The sequence below is a fragment of the Clupea harengus genome, chromosome 10 (assembly GCF_900700415.2).
Source record: "Clupea harengus chromosome 10, Ch_v2.0.2, whole genome shotgun sequence".
Lineage (NCBI taxonomy): Eukaryota > Metazoa > Chordata > Actinopteri > Clupeiformes > Clupeidae > Clupea > Clupea harengus.
In genome coordinates, this window is record NC_045161.1 from 28,883,596 (window position 1) to 28,906,095 (window position 22,500).

Genomic DNA, 22,500 nt, shown 5'->3' on the forward strand with positions numbered 1-22,500 from the left:
GATAGAACACACACCCAGTCACAGACACACTATATAGAGATCAGAACACACCACCCAGTCACAGGACCACTCTATAGAGACAGAACACACCCAGTCACAGACCACTCTATAGAGACAGAACACACCCAGTCACAGACCACTCTATAGAGATAGAACACACCCAGTCACAGACCACTCTATAGAGATAGAACACACACCCAGTCACAGACCACTCAATAGAGATAGAACACACCCAGTCACAGACCACTCTATAGAGACAGAACACACCCAGTCACAGACCACTCTATAGAGATAGAACACACCCAGTCACAGACCACTCTATAGAGACAGAACACACACCAAGTCACAGACCACTATATAGAGATAGAACACACACCAAGTCACAGACCACTATATAGAGATAGAACACACACCAAGTCACAGACCACTCTATAGAGATAGAACACACACCCAGTCACAGACCACTCTATAGAGATAGAACACACACCCAGTCACAGAACACACCCAGTCACAGACCACTCTATAGAGATAGAACACACACCCAGTCACAGACCACTCTTTTGAGATAGAACACACACCCAGTCACAGACCACTCTATAGAGACAGAACACACCCAGTCACAGACCACTCTATAGAGATAGAACACACACCCAGTCACAGAGCACTCTATAGAGATAGAACACACACCCAGTCACAGACCACTCTATAGAGATAGAACACACCCAGTCACAGACCACACTATAGAGATAGAACACACACCCAGTCACAGACCACTATATAGAGATAGAACACACACCCAGTCACAGACCACACTATAGAGATAGAACACACACCCAGTCACAGACCACATACCCAGTCACAGACCACTCAATAGAGATAGAACACACCCAGTCACAGACCACTCTATAGAGACAGAACACACCCAGTCACAGACCACTCTATAGAGACAGAACACACACCCAGTCACAGACCACTCTATAGAGACAGAACACACACCCAGTCACAGAGCACACTTAAAAGACTCTATAGAGATAGAGAGAGGACATGGGTTAAAGAGAACAGACACAGTCATTATTGGTTCATTATTGATTGACAAGTTTAAATGAGATTGCCTTTGAGGTGTAACAAACACAGTCAGCGTCATTCCACACATACACACAGGGTCATTTTTAGAAATTGATTATTGATTAATTAGTAATGAGGAAGTGGTAGGGTGTGTGTGTGTGTGCGCATGTTTGTTTGTGTGTGTGTGTGTGTGTGTGCTTATGTGTATGTTTGTGTGTGTGTGCATGCGTGCATATGTGTGTATGTGTGTGTGTGTGTGAGCTCTGTGATTTTGGCCAGGGATTTTGGGTGATTAGGGAACAGGTTCTCAGGGGAATAGGTTGTCAGCTAGTATCTGGGCGATCAACCCCCCTCCCTCAGACAAAATAGGGTCAAGTGAGGACACATGAAGATGGAGAGAGTGAGAGACCAAGAGAGACAGGTGCGAAAGAGGAGTGTGCACAGGTGATCACTGGTGGGGGTGATGGAGGAGTGTGCACAGGTGATCACTGGTTAAGGTGATGGAGGAGTGTGCACAGGTGATCACTGGTGGGGGTGATGGAGGAGTGTGCACAGGTGATCACTGGTTAAGGTGATGGAGGAGTGTGCACAGGTGATCACTGGTTAAGGTGATGGAGGAGTGTGCACAGGTGATCACTGGTTAAGGTGATGGAGGAGTGTGCACAGGTGATCACTGGTTAAGGTGATGGAGGAGTGTGCACAGGTGATCACTGGTTAAGGTGATGGAGGAGTGTGCACAGGTGATCACTGGTTAAGGTGATGGAGGAGTGTGCACAGGTGATCACTGGTTAAGGTGATGGAGGAGTGTGCACAGGTGATCACTGGTGGGGGTGATGGAGGAGTGTGCACAGGTGATCACTGGTTAAGGTGATGGAGGAGTGTGCACAGGTGATCACTGCTTAAGGTGATGGAGGAGTGTGCACAGGTGATCACTGGTGGGGGTGATGGAGTCTCTCTCTTGTGGCAGCAGGGGAGGGGAAATAGTGTGAGTATGAGCTACACACTCTCCCTGTGTGTGTGTGTTAGCGAGGCTCTGCCTACACTGGTGACCATAGCTGACTGACAGATGAGTAGAGGAAGTAGTGGTGTGTGTGTGTGTGTGTGTGTGTGTGTGTGTGTGTGTGTGTGTGTATGTATAAGTGTGTGTGATCCATTGGTATCAAACCCATGACCTTGGTGTCTACCAGTTGAGATTTTGTTCGGATCTGTGTTCTCCATGTTCTCCATGTTCTCTGGCAGATGTACTTCAACTCCACCATCTCAGACAGCACCAAGCTGCTGAAGCCGGTTCTGGTGTTTGCGTTCACCATCGCCGCGGCGCTGACCGGGCTGACCCAGATCACGCAGTACCGCAGCCATCCCATCGACGTCTACGCAGGGTTCTGCATCGGGGCCGGCATCGCCATGTACCTGGTGAGGAACCACACGCGTGTGTTTATGCCTGCATGTTTGTGTGTGTGTGTGTGTGTGTTTGTGCACATGTTTGTAGGTCCAGTCTTGTTTGTGTGTGTGTGTGACTACCCAGATACAACATGGTAGTGATGATGATTGTCTGTGTCCTTTCTCATTTGTATGTTTGTGTGTGTGCGCGCGCGTGCGTGCATACGTGTGTGTGCAGTGGCGGCTGGTGATTTATTTTTTTGGGGGGGCGCAATCATAGACATATATAGACTATAGGCGCAGTTGGGCAGTGCGATTTAAATAGCACTCCACAATGAGAAAACAAAAACACAAGAGAGGTTTTGAGTAGAATATATTAAAAAACAAAAGATTTATTTCATGAAAACACAGTGCTCAACACTGTCCACTAACAACTCTCAACAAACTGTAAAATTGGGCATGAGAGGTTTAGAGCAGAATGGTTTAAGAAACATTGGGTTGGGTTCCAGAGGTTTAAATATTGGGTAGTAGAGGTTTAGAGTAGACTAGATTCAGAAACATTGTGTACAAGTTTAAAACAGAGTAGATAAAAAAAAAAAAAAACACAGGGTGTAGAGGTTTAGAGCAGAATAGAGTGAGAAAGACTGAATGATACCAGTAGTTTAGAGCAGAATAGATTCAGAAATACTGGATTATACTAGAGGTTTAGAGCAGAATAGATTCAGAAACACTGGATGATACTACATGTTTTCGAATGCCAATTTGGTACCCTTCGTCCAACTGCTCTGCAATACTCAGTCTTCCAAAGAGGCTTAGCTTCAGGCTGTTAGTTAGATGGCTGCGGCAAGATTCGTGCTTCTTACATTTATCGTTAAAGTGCTTTAGATCCCTCATCCCCGTTGCAGTCCAGATTGTTTCTGTCCCAGGACTTTGGAACAACAGGCAGGGAAAACAAAAAAACGCATCACTCACTGAACAACCAGCTAACCAGCTCCGGTTAGCATACAGGCTTGAGGAGAAGCTACGGGTGTACGTCCTCCCGCGGTCGATGCTCTGCTGCTGCATTTTTAAATCCGGACGTTCGGGTCCCATGTCTTTCAGTCTCTTCTTATCGACATCTGATCGTCGATTCGAAAGTTTTCAGTCGGCATACTCACAGAATCAAAGTCTCTGCTAGCTATGTTGCTCTCGTAGATACGTGAGATGTATATGGGATGTGAGGGAATGATAAAGGTCTCTGATTCGACGAATAGTCCAGTCGCGTTGAAATAAAAAACGATGTCATTGGTCAGGGCGCAAAATTTTGCGCCCCAGGATCGAACTTTCATCTGCCAATGAGAAGCTGTCCTTGCTCAAATGTCGCAGAAAAGAATGAGAGCTCCCATTGACTTCCATTTGGCCGGTGCCCCTCCAGGGAGGAGGGGCTTATCTCAGTGATAACGAATGGCAATATATTATATTTGGTCACATTTAAGTGGTTGTTGGCAGGGGCTTACGGTCTCCCACACACATGTAACGCGTTAACACAGTACAGTTCCTATTTTAATTGTTTGGTATATAGTGTTTTTTTACTTTCTTTTTTTTTTTTCATCTCAAAATTTTAGGAGGGGCGGCGCCCTTGCGCCCTGTATTGACGCACCGCCACTGTGTGTGTGTGTATTGCTGTGTTTTCTCAAAAACAAGGCTGAAGCTCTCATTTCAAAAAGAGTTCTCTGCCTTTTGCAAATCCAAGCGTATCCTCCTCCTCTCCCCACACTCCACACTCAGTGAACATGCACACACACACAACTGCACACACACAGAGTCATGCACACACAGAGTCATGCACACACACACAACTGCACACACACAGAGTCATGCACACACAGAGTCATGCACACACACAGAGTCATGCACACACACACAACTGCACACACACAGAGTCATGCACACACACACACAGTCATACACACACACAGAGTCACACACACACACAGTCATACACACACACAGAGCTGCACACGCACAGAGTCATGCACACACAGAGCTGCACACACACAGAGTCACACACACACACAGTCATGCACACACACAAAGCCATACACACACACAGTCATGCACACACACAGTCACACACACACAGAGTCATGCACACACACAGAGCCATACACACACAGAGTCACACACACACAGAGTCACACACACACAGAGTCACACACACACAGAGCTGCACACACACACAGAGCTGCACACACAGAGCTACTGTTTATGAAATCCTGTGTTTTCAGATCTCACCTCTCCCTCACATGTTTCTTGCTCTATCTCCACCAGCCTGTGGTGGGAGGGACAAGTTACAAGTTACAACTCTTTTATTGTCAGATGCACAGAATGACACAGGGTCAGACTGGGCACTGAAATTCTTAGGACAAGGCACCACACAACATAACATAACATGACATACACTCTGTACAAGTACTCTGAACATAATTTACATGTAATAACATATAATAACCTTACTAAATATACAAGATAAATATACAATACAATATGCTAAAACATATACCAACCTATACATATAATACTAACATATATACATATAACATATAATACACATATAGTAACATATAATAAACTAAACTACAGACAATGGGAGTAGCAGGTAGTGCAATAATTCTGATAAATATGTATTTGTCGTGTAAGAGACAGTATGTAAGTGTAAGTACAAGCAGTCATTTGAAAGTGATAGTGTATGTAAGTGACTGTTTCTCTGTGTGTGTGTGTGTGTGTGTGTGTGTGTGTGTGTGTGTGTGGGAGAGACTGTTTCTGTGTGTGTGTGTGTGTGTGTGTGTGTGTGTGTGTGTGTGTGTGTGTGTGGGAGGGAGGGACTGTATCTCCAACTGCTTTCATGTCATGTTTCAAGTCATGTTCATTGTCTTTGGTTTCATTGTTCTGTCTTTGGCACGAGACTGTTTCATCACATTTGAGGGAATGTCCGTTTCTATTTTTAACCCCCCCCTTTTCCTTTCTTCTTGTCTAATTTCTCATTTCTGCTGTACGCTCCATTACCCTCCATCCCTCCGATCAGAGATAAAGGTTCCCAGTCAGCATTCCCATCTATGCCACTTCCTCTAAATCGTCTAATGAGGGGAAGTCAATGAGCACGCCTAGAATATTAATGGCTCAAGCAGCACTGCTGTGGTGGCCATTTTGAATACTGGAAGAATGGAAAGCTCGTTCACTCCTGTCCATTCCTCGGTCCAAACTCTCTGGCCCTAGTTACATGGACTCTCTGGCCCTAGTTACATGGACTCTCTGGCCCTAGTTCCATGGACTCTCTGGCCCTAGTTACATGGACTCTCTGGCCCTAGTTACAAGGAATGCTAATAGATGACAAAAACAAGCATAGTGGGTTGTACACCCATGTAATTCCTGTACACCCATTATTAGGTCACCTTGGATTTTTTTTGTAGGTGATTCACACACACACACACACACACACACACTCGCACACACACACACACACTCACACACCCACACACACACACACTCACACACACACACATACACACACACGTATTAACACAAACTCTGTCTCCCTCCCCAGGCTTTCCATGCTGTGGCCAACTTCAAACCCTCCGAAGACGCGGTGCCCCCCCCAGCGCCCCCGCCCCCCCCGAAGGACGCGCTGCGGGAGCTGGCCCAGCGCGGCCACGACTCCGTGTACCAGAAAGGCCACGCCTCCGAGAGCAACGAGGAGATCACGTCTCCGGGGGTGACGGTGCTGGTCGCCGGCGAGAGCCTGAACCGGCCGCTGCAGCGCGAGAAGACCTCCCTGGGCAGCCTGAAGCGCGCCAGCGTCAACGTGGAGCTCCTGGCGCCCCGCAGCCCCATGGGAAAGGAAACCATGGTGACCTTCAGCAACACGCTGCCCCGCTCTGCTGCTGCCCACCCCGGCGGCGGCGGCCTGGAGGAGATGCCAGCGCAGCGGAGGTTGGTGACGGTGCCCGTGCCCATCCCCCTGCCCATGGAGGCGCTGCACTCCCAGCAGCTGGTGTCGGAGTGGAAGCAGAAGTCCATGGAGATGCGTGGCATCAGCCTGAGGGAGCAGCAGCAGCAGCAGGAGGAGGAGGAGGAGGAAGAGGAGGAGGATGAAGATGACGAGGAGGAGGGGAGCGAGGAAGGCTCGGATGAGACCACCCCCACGGAGGAGGAGACGGCCACCTCCTTGCTCTACCCGTCCCTGCAGCACCCCGTCAGGGCCGGCAACCCTCCTGTGGGGGCCCGTGTGGTGCTGCCCCCCCGCCCGCCAGTGGTCCCCCAGCCCCCGCACCTGCCCCACCCCCACCTGCCCGCCGACGTGCCGATGCGGCCCCCGCCCCCGCCGGTGTCGCCCAAGAGCGCCAGCACGCGCGCCAAGTGGCAGTCGCTGACGGAGAAGAGCGGGGCGTCTGTGCGGGCGCCGGGGCAACCGCGCCTCATGCAGGTCATCGCCATGTCCAAGCAGCAGGGCCTCCTCTCGGGGTCCGCCTCCCCGCGCTCCTCCGAGACCGCCTCCTCCTCCTCCGTCACCTCCTCCTCCACTGGTGGCAACGACTCGCCCCCCTACCGCCTCCCCTCCGAGCGAGACTCCATGTCGATCGTCACCGTGGACGCGCACGCACCCCACCACCCTGTGGTCCAGGTCCCGAGCAACACAAACCCCTGGGAATGGAGAGGGAACGTCGGGAATGCTGCCGCCGCCACCTCTGAATCCCGGGAATCTTACGAGCTCAACGACCGCAACCGCAGCTACCGGGCATCTAAGAGCGGCTCCGTGTCCAGTGACCATCGCCAGGAGATGCCACCACCGCTACCCGAGGTGCCTCTGGACGGCGGGCGCAGTCGCGAGAGTCTGAGGCGTAAGACTCCTCTGGTGGTGCTGGACCAGGGAGGCCCGGGCCACACGGAACAGGACCCCTACTACAGGAAGCTGCCCACAGGACACCGCTTTAAAGAGTGACAGGAGCTCAGCGGGGATGTTTATGCTACGTACACACACACACACATGCACACTCATACACACACACATGCACACTCATACACACACACATGCACACACACACATACACGCACACACACACATGCACACTCATACATACACACACACACGCACACACACACATGCACACTCATACACACACACACATGCACACTCATACATACACACACACACGCACACACACACATGCACACTCATACACACACAAACGCGCGCGCACACACACCCACAAACACATCAAGAGGAAATGAAGATATGTATTTCAACTATTGTGCAGAGATTGATTCAGCAACCGATTCAAGGAAGAATGAGAGTGTTTCCATGGCAGCTTTGAACCTGGCAGCTTGCTGGATCTGAAACACCAGGATGAATGTGTTCATTGGACAACCGTAGCCTTGGCTGAAGCACACAGAAAGAGCGCTGGGTCAAGAAGGAGAGGGGCTCTCAATAATACTGCCCCTAGAACAGCAACTGGGACACACAATTCCAGCACCGACATCAGCACAGACAGCACAGACCACCACTAGAACAGCAACACTAAGCTGGACCTGCATCCTCGAGCCATTTTAGTGCATAACATCGTTTATGCACTAACAAATAGTGCAGAACATTTTTTATGTACTAACCAATAGTGCATAAGATTTGTTTATGTACTAAACTAATACTACAGTATTTACATAATATTTTTGTGGATCTAGTTTTTTTTCATTGTTGGCTTGATGTGATGCATTTCAAAGGACTGGTTGTAAATTAAGGAATTGGTTGTCTTCATTGTGGCCTTCTCTCTGTTGATACTTGATTTTAAGCACACGTGTGAATGATTGTATGAGCATGTTTATCTAGACCTGTAAGAGACTGTGTGTGTGGTCATGTGGTTTAAATTTACAAATCCAGCTCCCCACTTTCAGAATCAATGACATTATCATCTGTATTTTCCCCCAATGCTGCATTCAAGCCTGACATATAAATATGGACCACATTTCTGTTGGATGATTGCACTGTTGACAGCACTTATGAGGAGTGGACGAAAAAGACAGGAGAGCTAAAATACGTAAGAAACAAAAAGAGAAAGGAAACAAGAATGCTGCTTCTGTTTGGAGATGATTCAGGGGAAGTCCACTAGCGGTTCTCTTTTTTTCATGTTTCAGTGTCTTACATGTTCTACTGATTGTTGACCCCCCCCCCCAATCCCAGGATGTGAACACAACTTGTTGCCTCCTCGAAGCCAAACTCCTGCATGTGATGTGCGTTGTTGTCAAGTTCTGCCCCAGTCAGTAAAAAAGAAGACATTAAACTGTACGTTTTGACAGTAAAACCTCACGTTTGGCAAATACAGTGTGCTGTCATGAGTGTATGGAGAGGTCCAGGCCTGTGGACCAAAATAACAACTATTAAATCTAATTATTTGGGAAATGAAGATCATAATAACACTGTTTGCATATTTAGTGATGCACTAACTGGGTGATATTGGGGAGATTTGTTGCCAGAAATCCTTGACTGTTCATTTGAATCTCATTCAAGCTAGCTGCACTCAACCCCAGCTGGAGCGAGTGAAATTACTGTCAGATGGCTAAATGGCCATGCAATCACACCCAGGATTGCTTCCAAAAGCACACAGCATGTTTCTAGCAAAGCCGTTTACTCTACATGTTTTTTTGTAAGTTTAACTACCTTTTCAGAATGGAACCTGATTTCCGAAGTGGCTTAGAATTCCAGAATTGTCAGTGCTCTTCTTGAAGGAGGAGAACCTCCCTGTGAAGATTACTGCTTCCCGCCGGCCTTGCAAAACAGCTGACTCCTTTTATCTGTTTGTTATTTTATCTCGTCTTAGTCTTACTGTGTGTTTGGGCATATTTTGTTTTAGTGTGCGTGCATGTGCAAGTACATTTGCATATTTCTGTGAGCACTGTGTGTGTGTGTGGGGGGGGGGGGTCTGTGTGTGTGCGTGTGTGTGGGTGTGTTGTGTGTGTGTGTGTGTGTGTGTGTGTGTGTGATAGAAATGGCCAGAGGCATCGAACAGATTGCAGTAGATGGTGTCCATTGCCACTTGAGGTTTAATTGAGTCCATTTAGCCTCTGGCCAGACTGTGACAATGATATATTGCATAGTACAAGAAAATGAACCATCGCCCCCCCCCCCCCCCCGCCCCCCCACACACACACACAGAGACACTACACACATGGTGTATACACTTGGTATATGTGCACACACACACACACACACACACACACACACACACTTGAAACTCCAAACACACACATAGGCTATATGCTCTGGCAAAAACCTCATAAATGTTTAATGATGCTTGTCTGTTTGAAACAGCACCTCTTCACCGAAGTGAAGATAATTTGTTTGAATGTTATTTGGGCTCTTATGAGTTTGTGTAGTGGTCACACCATGAAAGAGGGGGGGCTTATTATTTACACCTTTTTACCCAGCTCTGTTCCCATTACCTTATCTTTCTCAGCAAACCTCTCTCTCTCTCTCTCTCTCTGTTTCTGTCTCCGTTTCTCACTCTCTCTCTCTCTGTTTCTCTCTCTCTCTCTCTCTCTGTTTCTGTCTCTGTCTCTGTATGATTGCCCCATACTTCTATCATGCATGCTGCTGGCGTGGTGCAAATCAAATCTGATCGCTGTTTCACCCGTTGCAGTAAAGAAGACTTCCCAAACGTGTACGTGTAGAGAGCGTGACGGATTGAAGTATAGATATAAAGGACTATGGTGATGCTCCCAAGCGTGTACGTGTAGAGAGCGTGACAGATTGAAGTATAGATATAAAGGACTATGGTGATGCTCCCAAGCGTGTACGTGTAGAGAGCGTGACAGATTGAAGTATAGATATAAAGGACTATGGTGATGCTCCCAAGCATGTACGTGTAGAGAGCGTGACGGATTGAAGTATAGATATAAAGGACTATGGCTATGTAGATGTTCTGAGCCTGGGTAGAGTCCGGAGTGATGAGCTGTGGATGGTGGCCTGTGTGAAGTATTTATAGAGGGCCCTCTGTGCTCCAGGAACAAACATGATGGAGCTGGAGCTGGGGCTGGAGCTGGCTCAGGCCTGGGCATCGCTCCCTATGCGCTTGGGTAACAGTGCCGTAAATAAAGCTAGATGCCCGTACGTGTGATACTGTGTTGGCAAACACGTTGGAAACACAACGCTTAAAATGAGATGGCAGTACACCGGTTCATGACTGGAGCACACAATGGTATCCATGGCGATGCTGTGCACCCCACACCTGGGGCCTAATTATACTGTTGCTAAGGTGATAGTTGTGGTGTTTGATGCCAGAGATGTTCACCTAAAACAGGGCCATTTCTATTTCTGTCTGTTCTCTCTCTCTCTCTCTCTCTATTCTCTCTCTCTCTCTCTATTATCTCCTGTCTCTCTAATCTTGTGTTTTTCTGTCTGCTTTGACCCGGTCTCCTCTCACTTTTTTTTTCTCTGCTCTTGCTCTCTAGCTTTTCCCTCTCTCCTGCTCTTACCCTTTTCTCTCTCCTTTACCGACTTATTCTCGCTGTTTATAGGGAGTATCTATAAATGTAACTGATTATGCAGTAGCTCATGTCTCTGTGTGTGTCTCCAGGGCCAATGGAGTCTCATTAAGTAGGTGTCAATAACTGGGGAAATTATTCCCAGTATGCAGAGTACGGTCTGTTTGTGCCACATGGCCAGATACGCTTGTTGGCATGTCCCCCTTTACCAGGCATGTTTTTTTGGTTTGTACAGATGGGCTTGTTGGCACTACCAGCTTGACCATAGTACTACAGATAACAGACTACTACTAAGAGGCTAGAACTGTCTAGAGAGAGAGAGAGAGAGAGAAAAAAAAAAACTGATTGACCAACTTCAACAGACCGTCAAGAACCCAGGAAATGACCAGCTCAACCCACCTTATGGTCTAAACTGGTTTGGGCATAATTTTTTTAACATGGACTTTTCTGGAGATTTGCCACATTTGCAAAAAGAGCAAAACAAATGTGTGTCTTTTTCTACGTTCTTTAAACAGGGCAGTTATATTCTGACTCCAGCGTCGTCGTGAGAGCTCTTCCCACCCCCTCTCTCCGCAGGCTGCCGCCTCCTCACACCCCAGGCACCTGCTCACGGCACGCCGGCCTCGTGAGCGTCACTAGCTCCCACGCCCCCTCACCACACCGACGCGGCCCGGCGGATCCGCGGCGGAACTTTTATCCCGTTTTTATTTATTCCATTTTTATTTATCTGCTTACTTGTTTATTTATTTTCCATTCTCTCCTCAAGAGCAGTGCGGCCCCGGCTGTTGCCATGGCAACAGTGGCTGAGCGGCGAGCAACCCTGAGTGTGAAGTAATTTATCATTTTAATGGGGAATGTGTGTGTGTGTGTGTGTGTGTGTGTGTGTGCGCGTGTGTGTGTGACTGCAAGTGGGAGAGAGAGAGAGAGAGAAAGCCACAAGCACCGTCATCTGGCTCAGGCCTCTCTGCTGTTCTGAATGACTGTCGCAATTCGTCTTTTAATATTAGAGATGCTGCACTTATCCACCTGTTTTATCTACCTGGTGTTGCAGGCGACCCGCTGGAGCCCTGAAGTGGCCCGCTGAGGGCAGCGCTATGAAAAGCCTGTTTTGTGCTGCTATTTGGAATGAAATAGGTGAAGAGCTGCTGCTATTTGGAATGAAATAGGTGAAGAGCTGCTGCTATTTGGAATGAAATAGGTGAAGAGCTGCTGCTATTTGGAATGAAATAGGTGAAGAGCTGCTGCTATTTGGAATGAAATAGGTGAACTGGTCCTTTTTCACATCTGCTTTGAGCACAGCTCACTGACATTATAGAGGGTTTGCTTCCCTCTTTGACTCTGTTCCTGATGGGTTAGAAACAGCAAATCATATGCTCTCAGATGATAGGTCTCTTTAAACTTGAAACTTTCCAAGCCTTAGTGGGGTGTCAGAGGAGCCAATCCAAAGATTAGCGTTATTAATTTAGTCTTAATCAGAAAGGCAATTAACCAGGCCTCACCAGGGGCTTTTACACTGAAACGTCGGTGACCTCTTTCCTGAAATGCATTCAGTCGGTTTGTCACTCTGATTTGTCTCTCTCTTTCTCTGTGAAGTGGAGGATCTGTCTCTCTCTCATTCTCTGTGCGGTGGAGGATCTGTCTGTCTCTCTTTCTCTGTGAAGTGGAGGATCTGTCTCTCTCTTTCTCTGTGAAGTGGAGGATCTGTGTATCTCTCTTTCTTGGTGCAGTGGAGGATCCGTCTGTCTGTCTTTCTCTCAGTGCAGTGGAAGAACGGTCTCTCTTTCTCTGTGAAGTGGAGGGTCTGTCTGTCGCTCAGTGAAGTGGAGGATCTGTCTTTCTCTGTGAAGTGGAAGGTCTGTCTGTCGCTCAGTGAAGTGGAGGATCTGTCTTTCTCTGTGAAGTGGAAGGTCTGTCTGTCGCTCAGTGAAGTGGAGGATCTGTCTGTCTCTCAGTGAAGTGGAGGGTCTGTCTGTCGCTCAGTGAAGTGGAGGATCTGTCTGTCGCTCAGTGAAGTGGAGGATCTGTCTGTCTCTCAGTGAAGTGGAGGGTCTGTCTGTCGCTCAGTGAAGTGGAGGATCTGTCTGTCTCTCTGTGAAGCCTAGAGAGAGGCGCAGGGAAACCTGCTGGTGATTGATGGCTGTGATCAGCAGGTGATTGATGGCTGTGATCAACAGGTGATTATCAACAATGTGTGGAGGAACACTAATGCTACCAACTCTTTTAAAAGCACACAGGACTCTTTCTTATAGATGTAACAAAACCAAGTTCAACATGTACCCAGGACTCCCTGACTGGTATACTGACATGCAAGTGATAGTATTAATGCACAGGCAGTGGGAGTGAAATCCAACACACTGTTTATTCCACCCATCCATCACATAACGTAGTGAGCAGCTTAGCTGATTCTGACGCGCAAGTCCGTCAAACCGCACCTCACAATGAAGGTGAAGGCCACTTTCATCAGAATCAAATAACCTTGGGATGAGGTTGCATTGCTCTGACTCTCTCTCACCTTGGAATACACTGTTCATTTTCCTCTTTGGAGAGCTAGGTTCAGGGTTCAGCGCTAAGTGAAGCTAATACTGCGCTAAGGGAGGCTAATTCTGCGCTAAGCGATGCTAATAATGCGCTAAGCGAGGCTAATACTGCGCTAAGCGATGCTAATACTGCGCTAAGCGATGCTAGTACTGCGCTAAGGGAGGCTAATACTGCGCTAAGGGAGCCTAATACTGCGCTAAGCGTGGCTAATACTGCGCTAAGGGAGGGCATCTCTGTGGCGTGTTGCTCATGCGGTCTCTTCCTGGTCTCTTCCTCTCCTATCCTCTGCTCTGGTGCCAGTGTGGCCCTGATTAAAGTTTCAAGAGCCTTAATTGAGCTCCTAGACCCTTTTGATCCTCAGCTGAAGGAGTGTTTAAGGTCACCTGACACACACACACACACACACACACACACACACTGAAAGCCCTTGTACAAAACACACATCTCAAACTGTTCAAACTTTACACAGGGCTAATGCGAATGTTCATGGGAAAAGGTCAGATTGGACTAGATAGATACACAGATAGATAGATAGATGGATAGATAGATACACGGAAAGATAGTTGACCCAGGGGGAACATAAATCGTCGTAGCAGCCACATACATTCAAATAAAAATGTCAACAGATACATGGACATAGTATCTAAGATGAACAAGCAGAGAGACTAATGAATGGATTAGTGGGTATAGTGACTGATAGTCTGCTTAGAAATATGGTAAAAGGTACAGATAAAGGCATGAAGCGCTGAAGATGAATAACGTCCAGACAATATTGTGGTGCGCAAAGAGTGAAGTGATTAGAGTAGTACATTTAAAGGGTTAGTCCCAGTTTAAAGGGTTAGTCCCAGTTTAAAAGCAGCCTTCGCCACAGCACACCACAGCATAGAAGATGGCGCTCACAACAACAGGCTGATGGAATATGTGGAACATGTGGTCCAGAGGCTCTCAGGATGTAAGGCTAGCTCAGGCCCTCCTTGTTGACGGCCGTTATTGTGTGAGAGGTTAGTGCTGGCGGCCCTTCTTGGGTGCCGGCACCAGGTGTGATACCAGGTGTTCCTTAGCACAAGTGGTGAGTAGCATCGTCCCGACACCTACTTTACCATATAATTTAACACTCTCCCGGTTCTCTGCTGTGATTTATGGTAGAACCGCAGGGGTGAAAAAGCCTTGGGCCCGATAGCAGCCGTATCCAATGCAGCTTCTGACAGACACACAGCTCATGAGAGGAGTACGAGAAGGGTTCCTCCATTTGGAACCAGGTTCCCACCAGATTAGAACCTTTGGTCATTTTATACATTACACAGCCCTTGTTACAGTATAGTATAGTGTTGAGTAAAATATAGTCACAAAGAACTGATCATTCTATTTATATTAGAGATGGGATACGAATAGGGTTAATCTTGTGTAAGAACAAAAGTATCAAGTACTACACTGTTAATTGCTGTGTTACATTGTAGTTACATTGAAGTAACATTATAGCATGGGCTCTGTAAAATGAACCGTAACAGAACTGAATTGAATTGTTCATTTAGATTTGTTTTTCATTTGGTTATAAACATTAACCGTGGCTCTGCTAGTCCCTATGTTCTTTTGTAGCCAGATTCCAGCTTCTCTCCAGTCCTCTACTCCTACTCTATAAGCTTCACAGCGCCTCCCTCTGAAGCCCCAGAAGCTCCTCTTCTCTCGCAATCTGCAGCCGGAGAGATAACCAGACTGCCCTGAAATAAAAGAAGAGAGAGAGAGGAGAGATAAGGAGTGCGAGGGAGAGAGAAAGTGAGTGAAAGTGAAAGACAGAGAGAAAGTGAACCGGAGACGAGACATACTAGAAGAGTAGTCAGAATGTGTGTTTAAAAGAGGGGAGAAGAGGCAGATTAAGGAAATAAAATGAAGTGCATTTAGACAGAAAGAAAAGGAGGAAAGAAACTTTTCCTGAACCTCTTTTCAAAGAGCAGAAGACAGACTGTCAGCAGTAAGTGAAAGAAAGTAGAGAGAAGGTGTGTATGAAACAGACAGTGAGATAAAGAGTGTGTGTGTGTGTGTGTGTGAAAGAGGGGGGTGGGGGGTGGTCGAGAGAGAGGCTTATTCCCCGTTTTGAGGCACCCCCTAGGATGACCGTTCCTGTGATGTGTTGCCACGGTGAGCTGAGCTGAGAGGAACTTCCTGGTAGAGCCGGAATGTTTACGCTGTGGGTGGATTGCCCTCGGTTACCGCCTCTCCCATTCTGCTCTAATCTTTTCTCCAGCTGCTCCTGCTCTGGCAGCTGCAGCCAAATCAAAGCCTCAACTCTGTAGCTCCAGCCTGATACATACACACATGCACACACACACGCACACACACAAACACACACAACACACGTGCACACACACACACGCGCGCGCACATATGTACACACATAAACACACACAACACACACACACACACACGCACACACACACACGCACACACACACACACACATGCACACGCGCAAACACACACACATGCACACACTCCTAGCACAGGGGCTGTGTGCTGGCTTCGTCTCCATGATGAAGAGGGCAAATGCAGAATGATGTTGGGTATCGTCTGATGGAGCTCTCAGGGGCTGCAGACTGCTGATGCAGCTGAAATTCCACTGGCCTTGACAGATCCGCACACACACATGCACACACACACACACACACACACACACACACACACACACACACACACACACACGGAAAGACAACAATAATGTTCCTTCTTATGATTGGCTAAGCTGGAAACACACACCTTAACAGATCCGCACACACTCACACCCCTGCATCTCCTCCATTACATTTCCTGGCCTGTGACATGTGCCTCAGGCAACATGGATTCTTTGGTCTGTGTGTCAACTGATCTTTAATGTAAAATAGATAAATAAAATCCCCTCTGATTTCCTTCTCGATTTGTAGTGTACAGTGAAGGCAGGAAATCAGTGTGTGTGTATTTTTGTAGTGTACAGTGAAGGCAGGAAACCAGTGTGTGTGTGTGTTTGTAGTGTACATTGAAGGCAGGAAATCAGTGTGTGTGTGTGTGTTTGTAGTGTACAGTCAAGGCAGGAAATCAGTGTGTGTGTGTGTGTGTTTGTAGTGTTCAGTCAAGGCAAGAAATCAGTGTGTGTGTGTGTGTGTGTCTCAGTGTTGTGCATGAACGTGTTCAAAAGAACGCGTTCATTGAACACGTTCATTTTTATGAGAACGATGAACTGAACGCAACTTCATGACAAATAATGAATTTGAACGGTGAACACGTTCATATTATCTGAGGTTTAGCTAAAACATTACGGAATGTTTTCCTTCTAGCCTACTGAGGAAAGACGCTGTCTAAATCGAATGCTTGTACCATGTCGTTGCTCTGTACCTGTCGTTAAATGGCCCAGACAGACCATGTTTCGGTAAATGACCATATTTGGTAATTGCGTTGGTCATGTGACTCCACTTCTCACGGTGCAATGTTTTGATATCGCTTCACGGCATATTTAGATGGGGTAGCAGTTAACTTCGGGCATATTTTCACATAATTGAACGTTGCACTTTGTTGAAGTTGTGTGCGTCCATGTACACGTGAGTTTGACTTTGTAGCCTACCTTGTCATTATGTGTTTGTTATAGTTTAGCTTTCTCATAATTGTTATGAGCACTGTCACTTAATTAATCTAGCATCATGCACTGTTCGTGAACTCGCTTAGCATAAGCTGCTAATGTACAAATACGAGTGTTACAGGGTTTACCTATGCTAACTTTTGAGCGGTCTTTCATTTAGTGTACATGCCCTTGTTGATCTGAGATTAAGCCAGTAGCATAGCATTGCTGAAGAGGTTAAATTATTACCTTTAGTTCCCTGTATAATTCATTATTTAAATGGTAGGCTACTACAGGGCTGTGTATTAATGTATATTTTCTGTTTGTACTTTACTTTCACTCACACACACACATACAAACATACACCCACCTACAATTTATCCCATTCATTGTTGTTAATGCAATACAAAGAGTGAAGAATCAAACTGAATATCCAAGTCTCCATTCTTTTCCATTCTAATCGGATGACCCTCAGTGATTACACATTTCCCGAACCCCCTCTATAACAGTACCCGTATAATTTCTGCGATACCTAAACCAACTAACTCGACTTCGCCCTACATTACCCATGAATCATCGCACACACATGTATACCAAACAAGCAACGTATTCCAAGGAACAGCTCTCGGTGTCAATATAAAAATGGTAAGTGAAAGCAAAAACAGAGACGCAGACTCAGCGAGTAGGCCTACATCCGATCCACCTTATTATTATGTGCGGGATTTTTACACACTGTCTGATAAAGTTTCCGACAGTAAAAATCTCACCTTTCTGTGCAAATTATGTCCTCCTGAAAAATTAGCAATAATAAAAAAAAAAAATGAAAATGAACTGAACTATGAACTAGTTCAGAATTTAAATGGTGAACTATGAACGTGAACGATTCATGTTTACTTGTATGAACTGAACTTTTAACTAGTTCATGAGAGGTGTGAACGTGCACAACACTGGTGTGTCTGTAGTGTACAGTGAAGGCAGGAAATCTGTGTGTGTGTGTGTGTGTGTGTGTGTGTGTGTGTCTGTAGTGTACAATGAAGGCAGGAAATCAGTGTGTGTGTGTGTGTGTGTGTGTTTGTAGTGTACAGTGAAGGCAAGAAATCAGTGTGTGTGTGTGTGTGTCTGTAGTGTACAGTGAAGGCAGGACATCTCTGCTGCTCCTCCATTTGGTCTGTGAAGACCCCATCCCCTTCTCATTGCTGCCATTTCTAGGAAACACACAACACTTCACCACATCATTACCCTCCCCGTACACACATACACACGCCTGCATGCACTGACACACACACACACATGCACTCACACACACACACGCAGTGACACTCACACGTGCATGCACATACACACACACACACACATGCACTCACTCACACATATGCATTCACACACACTCAGACACACATTCACATGCACACACACACACACACACATGCACACACACACACACGCACACAGACACACACACACACACACACACACACACACACACACACACTACCCCCGTGTGTTCTGGCTGGCTGCCCGAGGTTTGTGCGAACATTTCCATTGATCAGAACAAACGGAGACATGTCAAGTTACCACGGCAACAGCCATGCCGACCAGAGAGCTATGTGCAAGCTGTTAAAGAATCTGTGCAAGGAGCAGCTATAGGGGGATGGGAATTGGAAGAGTGGGGGAGGGGTGTGTGTGTGTGTGTGTGTGTGTGTGTGTGTGTGTGTGGGGTGGGGGGGGGGGGCTGCTCACTGTATATATTTGCCTGATGATTGCAGCCTCAGCCTCTACAATGCTGGAATCTCCCATCCAGGAGAGCTGGACAATAGGGCACCTCAGTACCACTGATGTGTAGCAGCCCCTCCCCTCTGCTGACACAGCACTGATGTGAGACACATGCACCATACTAAGATGAGACACATGCACCATACTAACATGAGAAACATACACCATACTAACATGAGACACATGCACCATACTAAGATGACTCACTAACATGAGACACATACACCACACTAAGATGACTCACTAACATGAGACACATACACCACACTAAGATGACTCACTAACATGAGACACATACACCACACTAAGATGACTCACTAACATGAGACACATGCACCACACTAAGATGGCTCACTGACTGTGGTGGTCGTTTACCCGGACGGTCCTTTTCATTCAACCCTGAACCCAGATATGAGATAGCAGATAGATCCATGCCAGACACAGTGGCTTTATGGATGTGGTATAAACAGGGTCTTGTATTGCAGTGGGATCTAATGGCAGTTCTTCCAAAAACACCCACACATACACACAGGTAACCACAAACACATACACATACACACACACACACACACACACGTACATAAACACATACACATACAAACACACACACACACATACAGACACACACACACACACACATACACATACATAAACACATACAGACACACACTCACATACAAATACACTGTGATGGCCCAGCCGGTGAGCAGTGCCCGACATGGCTGAGTACAGCCAAACGAAGGCAATTAAGAGGCATGGTGTTGGATGGGCGGTACTACCCCAGAGGATTCTCATAGGGAACTCCTCCCCACCCAGATGTCTCTGGTTGTCCCTCACAGGTGGATTGAATCAATCAGGCAATCAGGAGCCTTTCTAACCTCAACCAGAGGATACGGAAGCCAGACTGTCTTGAGCTACTGAGGAGTGAGAACCAGACGCCTTCCAAGCCAGTCTCAGGGTAAGAGGCCCGCGGCCGGCCTATTGTATTGTTGAAGAGGAGTAATCGCTGTCTCTCTCTCTCTTGCCTCAGGAAGAGCCCGACGGAGCCCCTGACGCCAACTGCCAAACCGGTGAAGCGTAACTCCTTTTTGCGCCCCCTTCCTTCTTCCCCTCAGTTTATAAAATAAACTCTTAAGTTATATTCACCGCAACTCCTGTGTCTGACTGCTCTTTTCCAGTTTGTGTACCCACACACACATACACATACACATACATAAACACATACAAACACACATACACATACACACACACACCCACACACACACACAAATACACATACACATACACAAACATAAACATAAACACCTACACATACACACACACATACACATACACAAACATAAACACATACATATACACATACACATACACATACACAAACATGCAAAGACACACACACACACACACACACACACACACACACCATGCTATTGTCTGTCTCTCTGGGGCATCAGTGTCCACCTGGATCAGGTGTTCTTTGATTCCTTGTTGATGTTAACCCTTTCGGGCGGTTGGTTAACCCTTTCATGGCCTGGGGTGTATCTTAATTGAGCTTTACTGGAAGAAGACTTCACCTGCAGCACAGCCCCTGAGGGCTCACGATACATGACACCCTGTCACACACGACTTACCAGGCCTAGGGCCATCTCACTGCGTACACTGCGTGGATAAGTCATGGTGTGGTGGTTGAAGTACTTTGCACGGTTGTTACCAAGTGAAGCCGGTGAGAGAGTGTCTGTTCATGTTACTCTGGTCAGATTCAAGTTTTCGAAGCTCTAACTCAAATGGTCTGATGAGCTGACCTGATAAAATAAGTGGAAACTGCTAAAAGTCAAGATCAGTGTGGGTGTCATTTTCAGCCAGATGAGAGAGAGCATTGCTGCCTCTACCGCAAACCGCCACTAGAGGGAGGGATTTGCTAGTAAATGCATGTAGTGGGCTTTTCCTCCCCCTTGGAAATGCAAGTATGAATGACTTCAAGACTGAGTTCACTGAGAAGAATGTTTTTGGTACATATGGTAGGCCCACATACTATATGTCTACGCATTATTTACTTGCTTAAACAACCTTCTAACAATTTCCGAAATTGATACAGGTACAGTACAGGTACATACCAACAGAAAAAGGGGGGGGGGGGGGGGGGGGGGACGACACACACAAGCAATGCATCGCACAGTGGATCCATGGTCAGCTACAATCAGTCACCTGCCAACTCAATGGTATCTGACTAGTTCTCATTCATAATAGGTCTGTCTGTCCCTCACCCCTCCACAAAATCATTTCAAGTTTAACCTATAGACCCGTAGGGCAGATTGTTCAATGAATAGCCATGGAGTCCTGTAGTATATCTATATCTATATGTGTTTCACATGAAACTCTTTGCTGCTGCAAAAAAAAGGTGCAAGGCTGCAATGCTGAGTTTAATCAAGGTAGAATGGTTTCACTTGTTCCTCTCAGTTCAAACACTCGTTGCTTTAAGTTTATTGCTTTCCCTGTATTACTTTTCAGAAGAGTTTAAGACTGACAGGATCTTCATCCTATATATCGCAGGAGCATCAGTGATGCTTGTAATGTTACAGTGCGTTAGCACGTAGCTGCTACCTCTAGACTCACCTCTGATTTTCACAACACCACCACCTGGGGGCAATATTGCCTCCCTAACTCGCCGGCTGTGGGGGGAATTCGACTACATCAAAATCATCCACTGCACCGCAGAATAATAATTTTAAAACAAATCTGTGAGCAAAGCTGAGCAGAGAATCAGGGCAGAGTTGACGGAAGGCATGCGGAGATCAAGAGACAGAGAATAGCTGTGGTCTTCTCGTCTGTCAAGTCTAGCGTGCTGTAGTTGGTCTACGGCAGCTCCCCGCAACCAGCGCGATCAGGGGAGGGACACTAGCAGCACCGCTTAGCCAGAGAAGGAGGGGATCCACACAGCCAAATTGATGGTAGTGGGAATCTGAGAGCGAATACTCTTGACGAACAAGACGACTAATCTACACTTCTAGCGCAGAGAGCGGCCGCGGTGAACCTGGATGCTATGGAGTAAGTACCGTGCTTTCGGCTGCGTAATGTTCGAAACAACGGCGCTGCTTGTTTTAAGGTGGAATTGAGTTTCAGTGGACAGCCACACCTGCAGTAATCTCAGCATCATGAGTCATGTGCATGGTATTGTGTGGCTGTGGGGAGCTGGTCATGGTCACTTGTAGCGATGACCAACCCCATAACTGTTATCTAAATAATTGTCCTATTAAATTATGGATTTGTAACCAGCTCGGTTTTAGCGTTGTATATAGTTCTGTTTGTATGCTCTTAAAATGTGTGGTTTATTTAAAGAAAAGATACGGAGAGGGTGTCAGTCACCACGTTTTCTACGTGCCTTGCGTGTAGGCTGAAGGGAGATATGGGACAGTCGGCCCAAGTCAAATAATTGTATATCGTGTGTCATGTATTACAGACATGCGGTACTCCTCGACAGAGGATAAGCACACGGGCGCTGTTGCAAAACCTTAATTATAAGACAACCCAGTTATTGCGGATCGGCCTCGCGTGTCCATGCTGTTTGCCTTCTCCGGATCAATACTGTGTGCTCATAACCCCTGTTTTACAGAGAGGGGATATTTGTTTTCGCATAGCCAAACACCAGGCCGT

The 22,500-nt window shown here is 46.9% G+C and overlaps 2 protein-coding genes across 4 annotated transcripts in view; both read left to right on the forward strand.

Annotated features, from left to right (window-relative positions):
• Window positions 1-2,220: 2,220 nt before the first annotated feature.
• plppr3b (phospholipid phosphatase related 3b) lies at window positions 2,221-7,525 on the forward strand. Its single transcript, XM_031574269.2, has 2 exons — window positions 2,221-2,478; window positions 6,029-7,525. Exons 1-2 carry the CDS (start codon window positions 2,305-2,307, stop codon window positions 7,421-7,423), a joined length of 1,569 nt encoding a protein of 522 aa, XP_031430129.2. The 5' UTR covers window positions 2,221-2,304; the 3' UTR covers window positions 7,424-7,525.
• A 13,952-nt stretch (window positions 7,526-21,477) lies between these two features.
• The window catches only part of palm1a (paralemmin 1a), a 58,225-nt gene continuing 57,202 nt past the window's right edge, over window positions 21,478-22,500 (forward strand). Inside the window, exon 1 of one of the 3 annotated variants that reach the window (XM_031574724.2) lies at window positions 21,478-21,894. In XM_031574724.2, the coding sequence (XP_031430584.1) occupies window positions 21,890-21,894 (5 nt within the window). In that variant the 5' untranslated portion in view covers window positions 21,478-21,889. The remainder of the gene's footprint in view (window positions 21,895-22,500) is intronic. The other 2 variants (XM_031574725.2, XM_031574726.2) reach the window with 2 other exon arrangements.

Bases quoted from the DNA above. Each gene is read 5' to 3' on its own strand.
- plppr3b (XM_031574269.2), top strand. From the start codon at position 2,305: ATGTACTTCAACTCCACCATCTCAGACAGCACCAAGCTGCTGAAGCCG. The intron at 2,479-6,028 runs GTGAGGAACCAC...CTCCCTCCCCAG, and splicing joins CCGGCATCGCCATGTACCTG to GCTTTCCATGCTGTGGCCAA.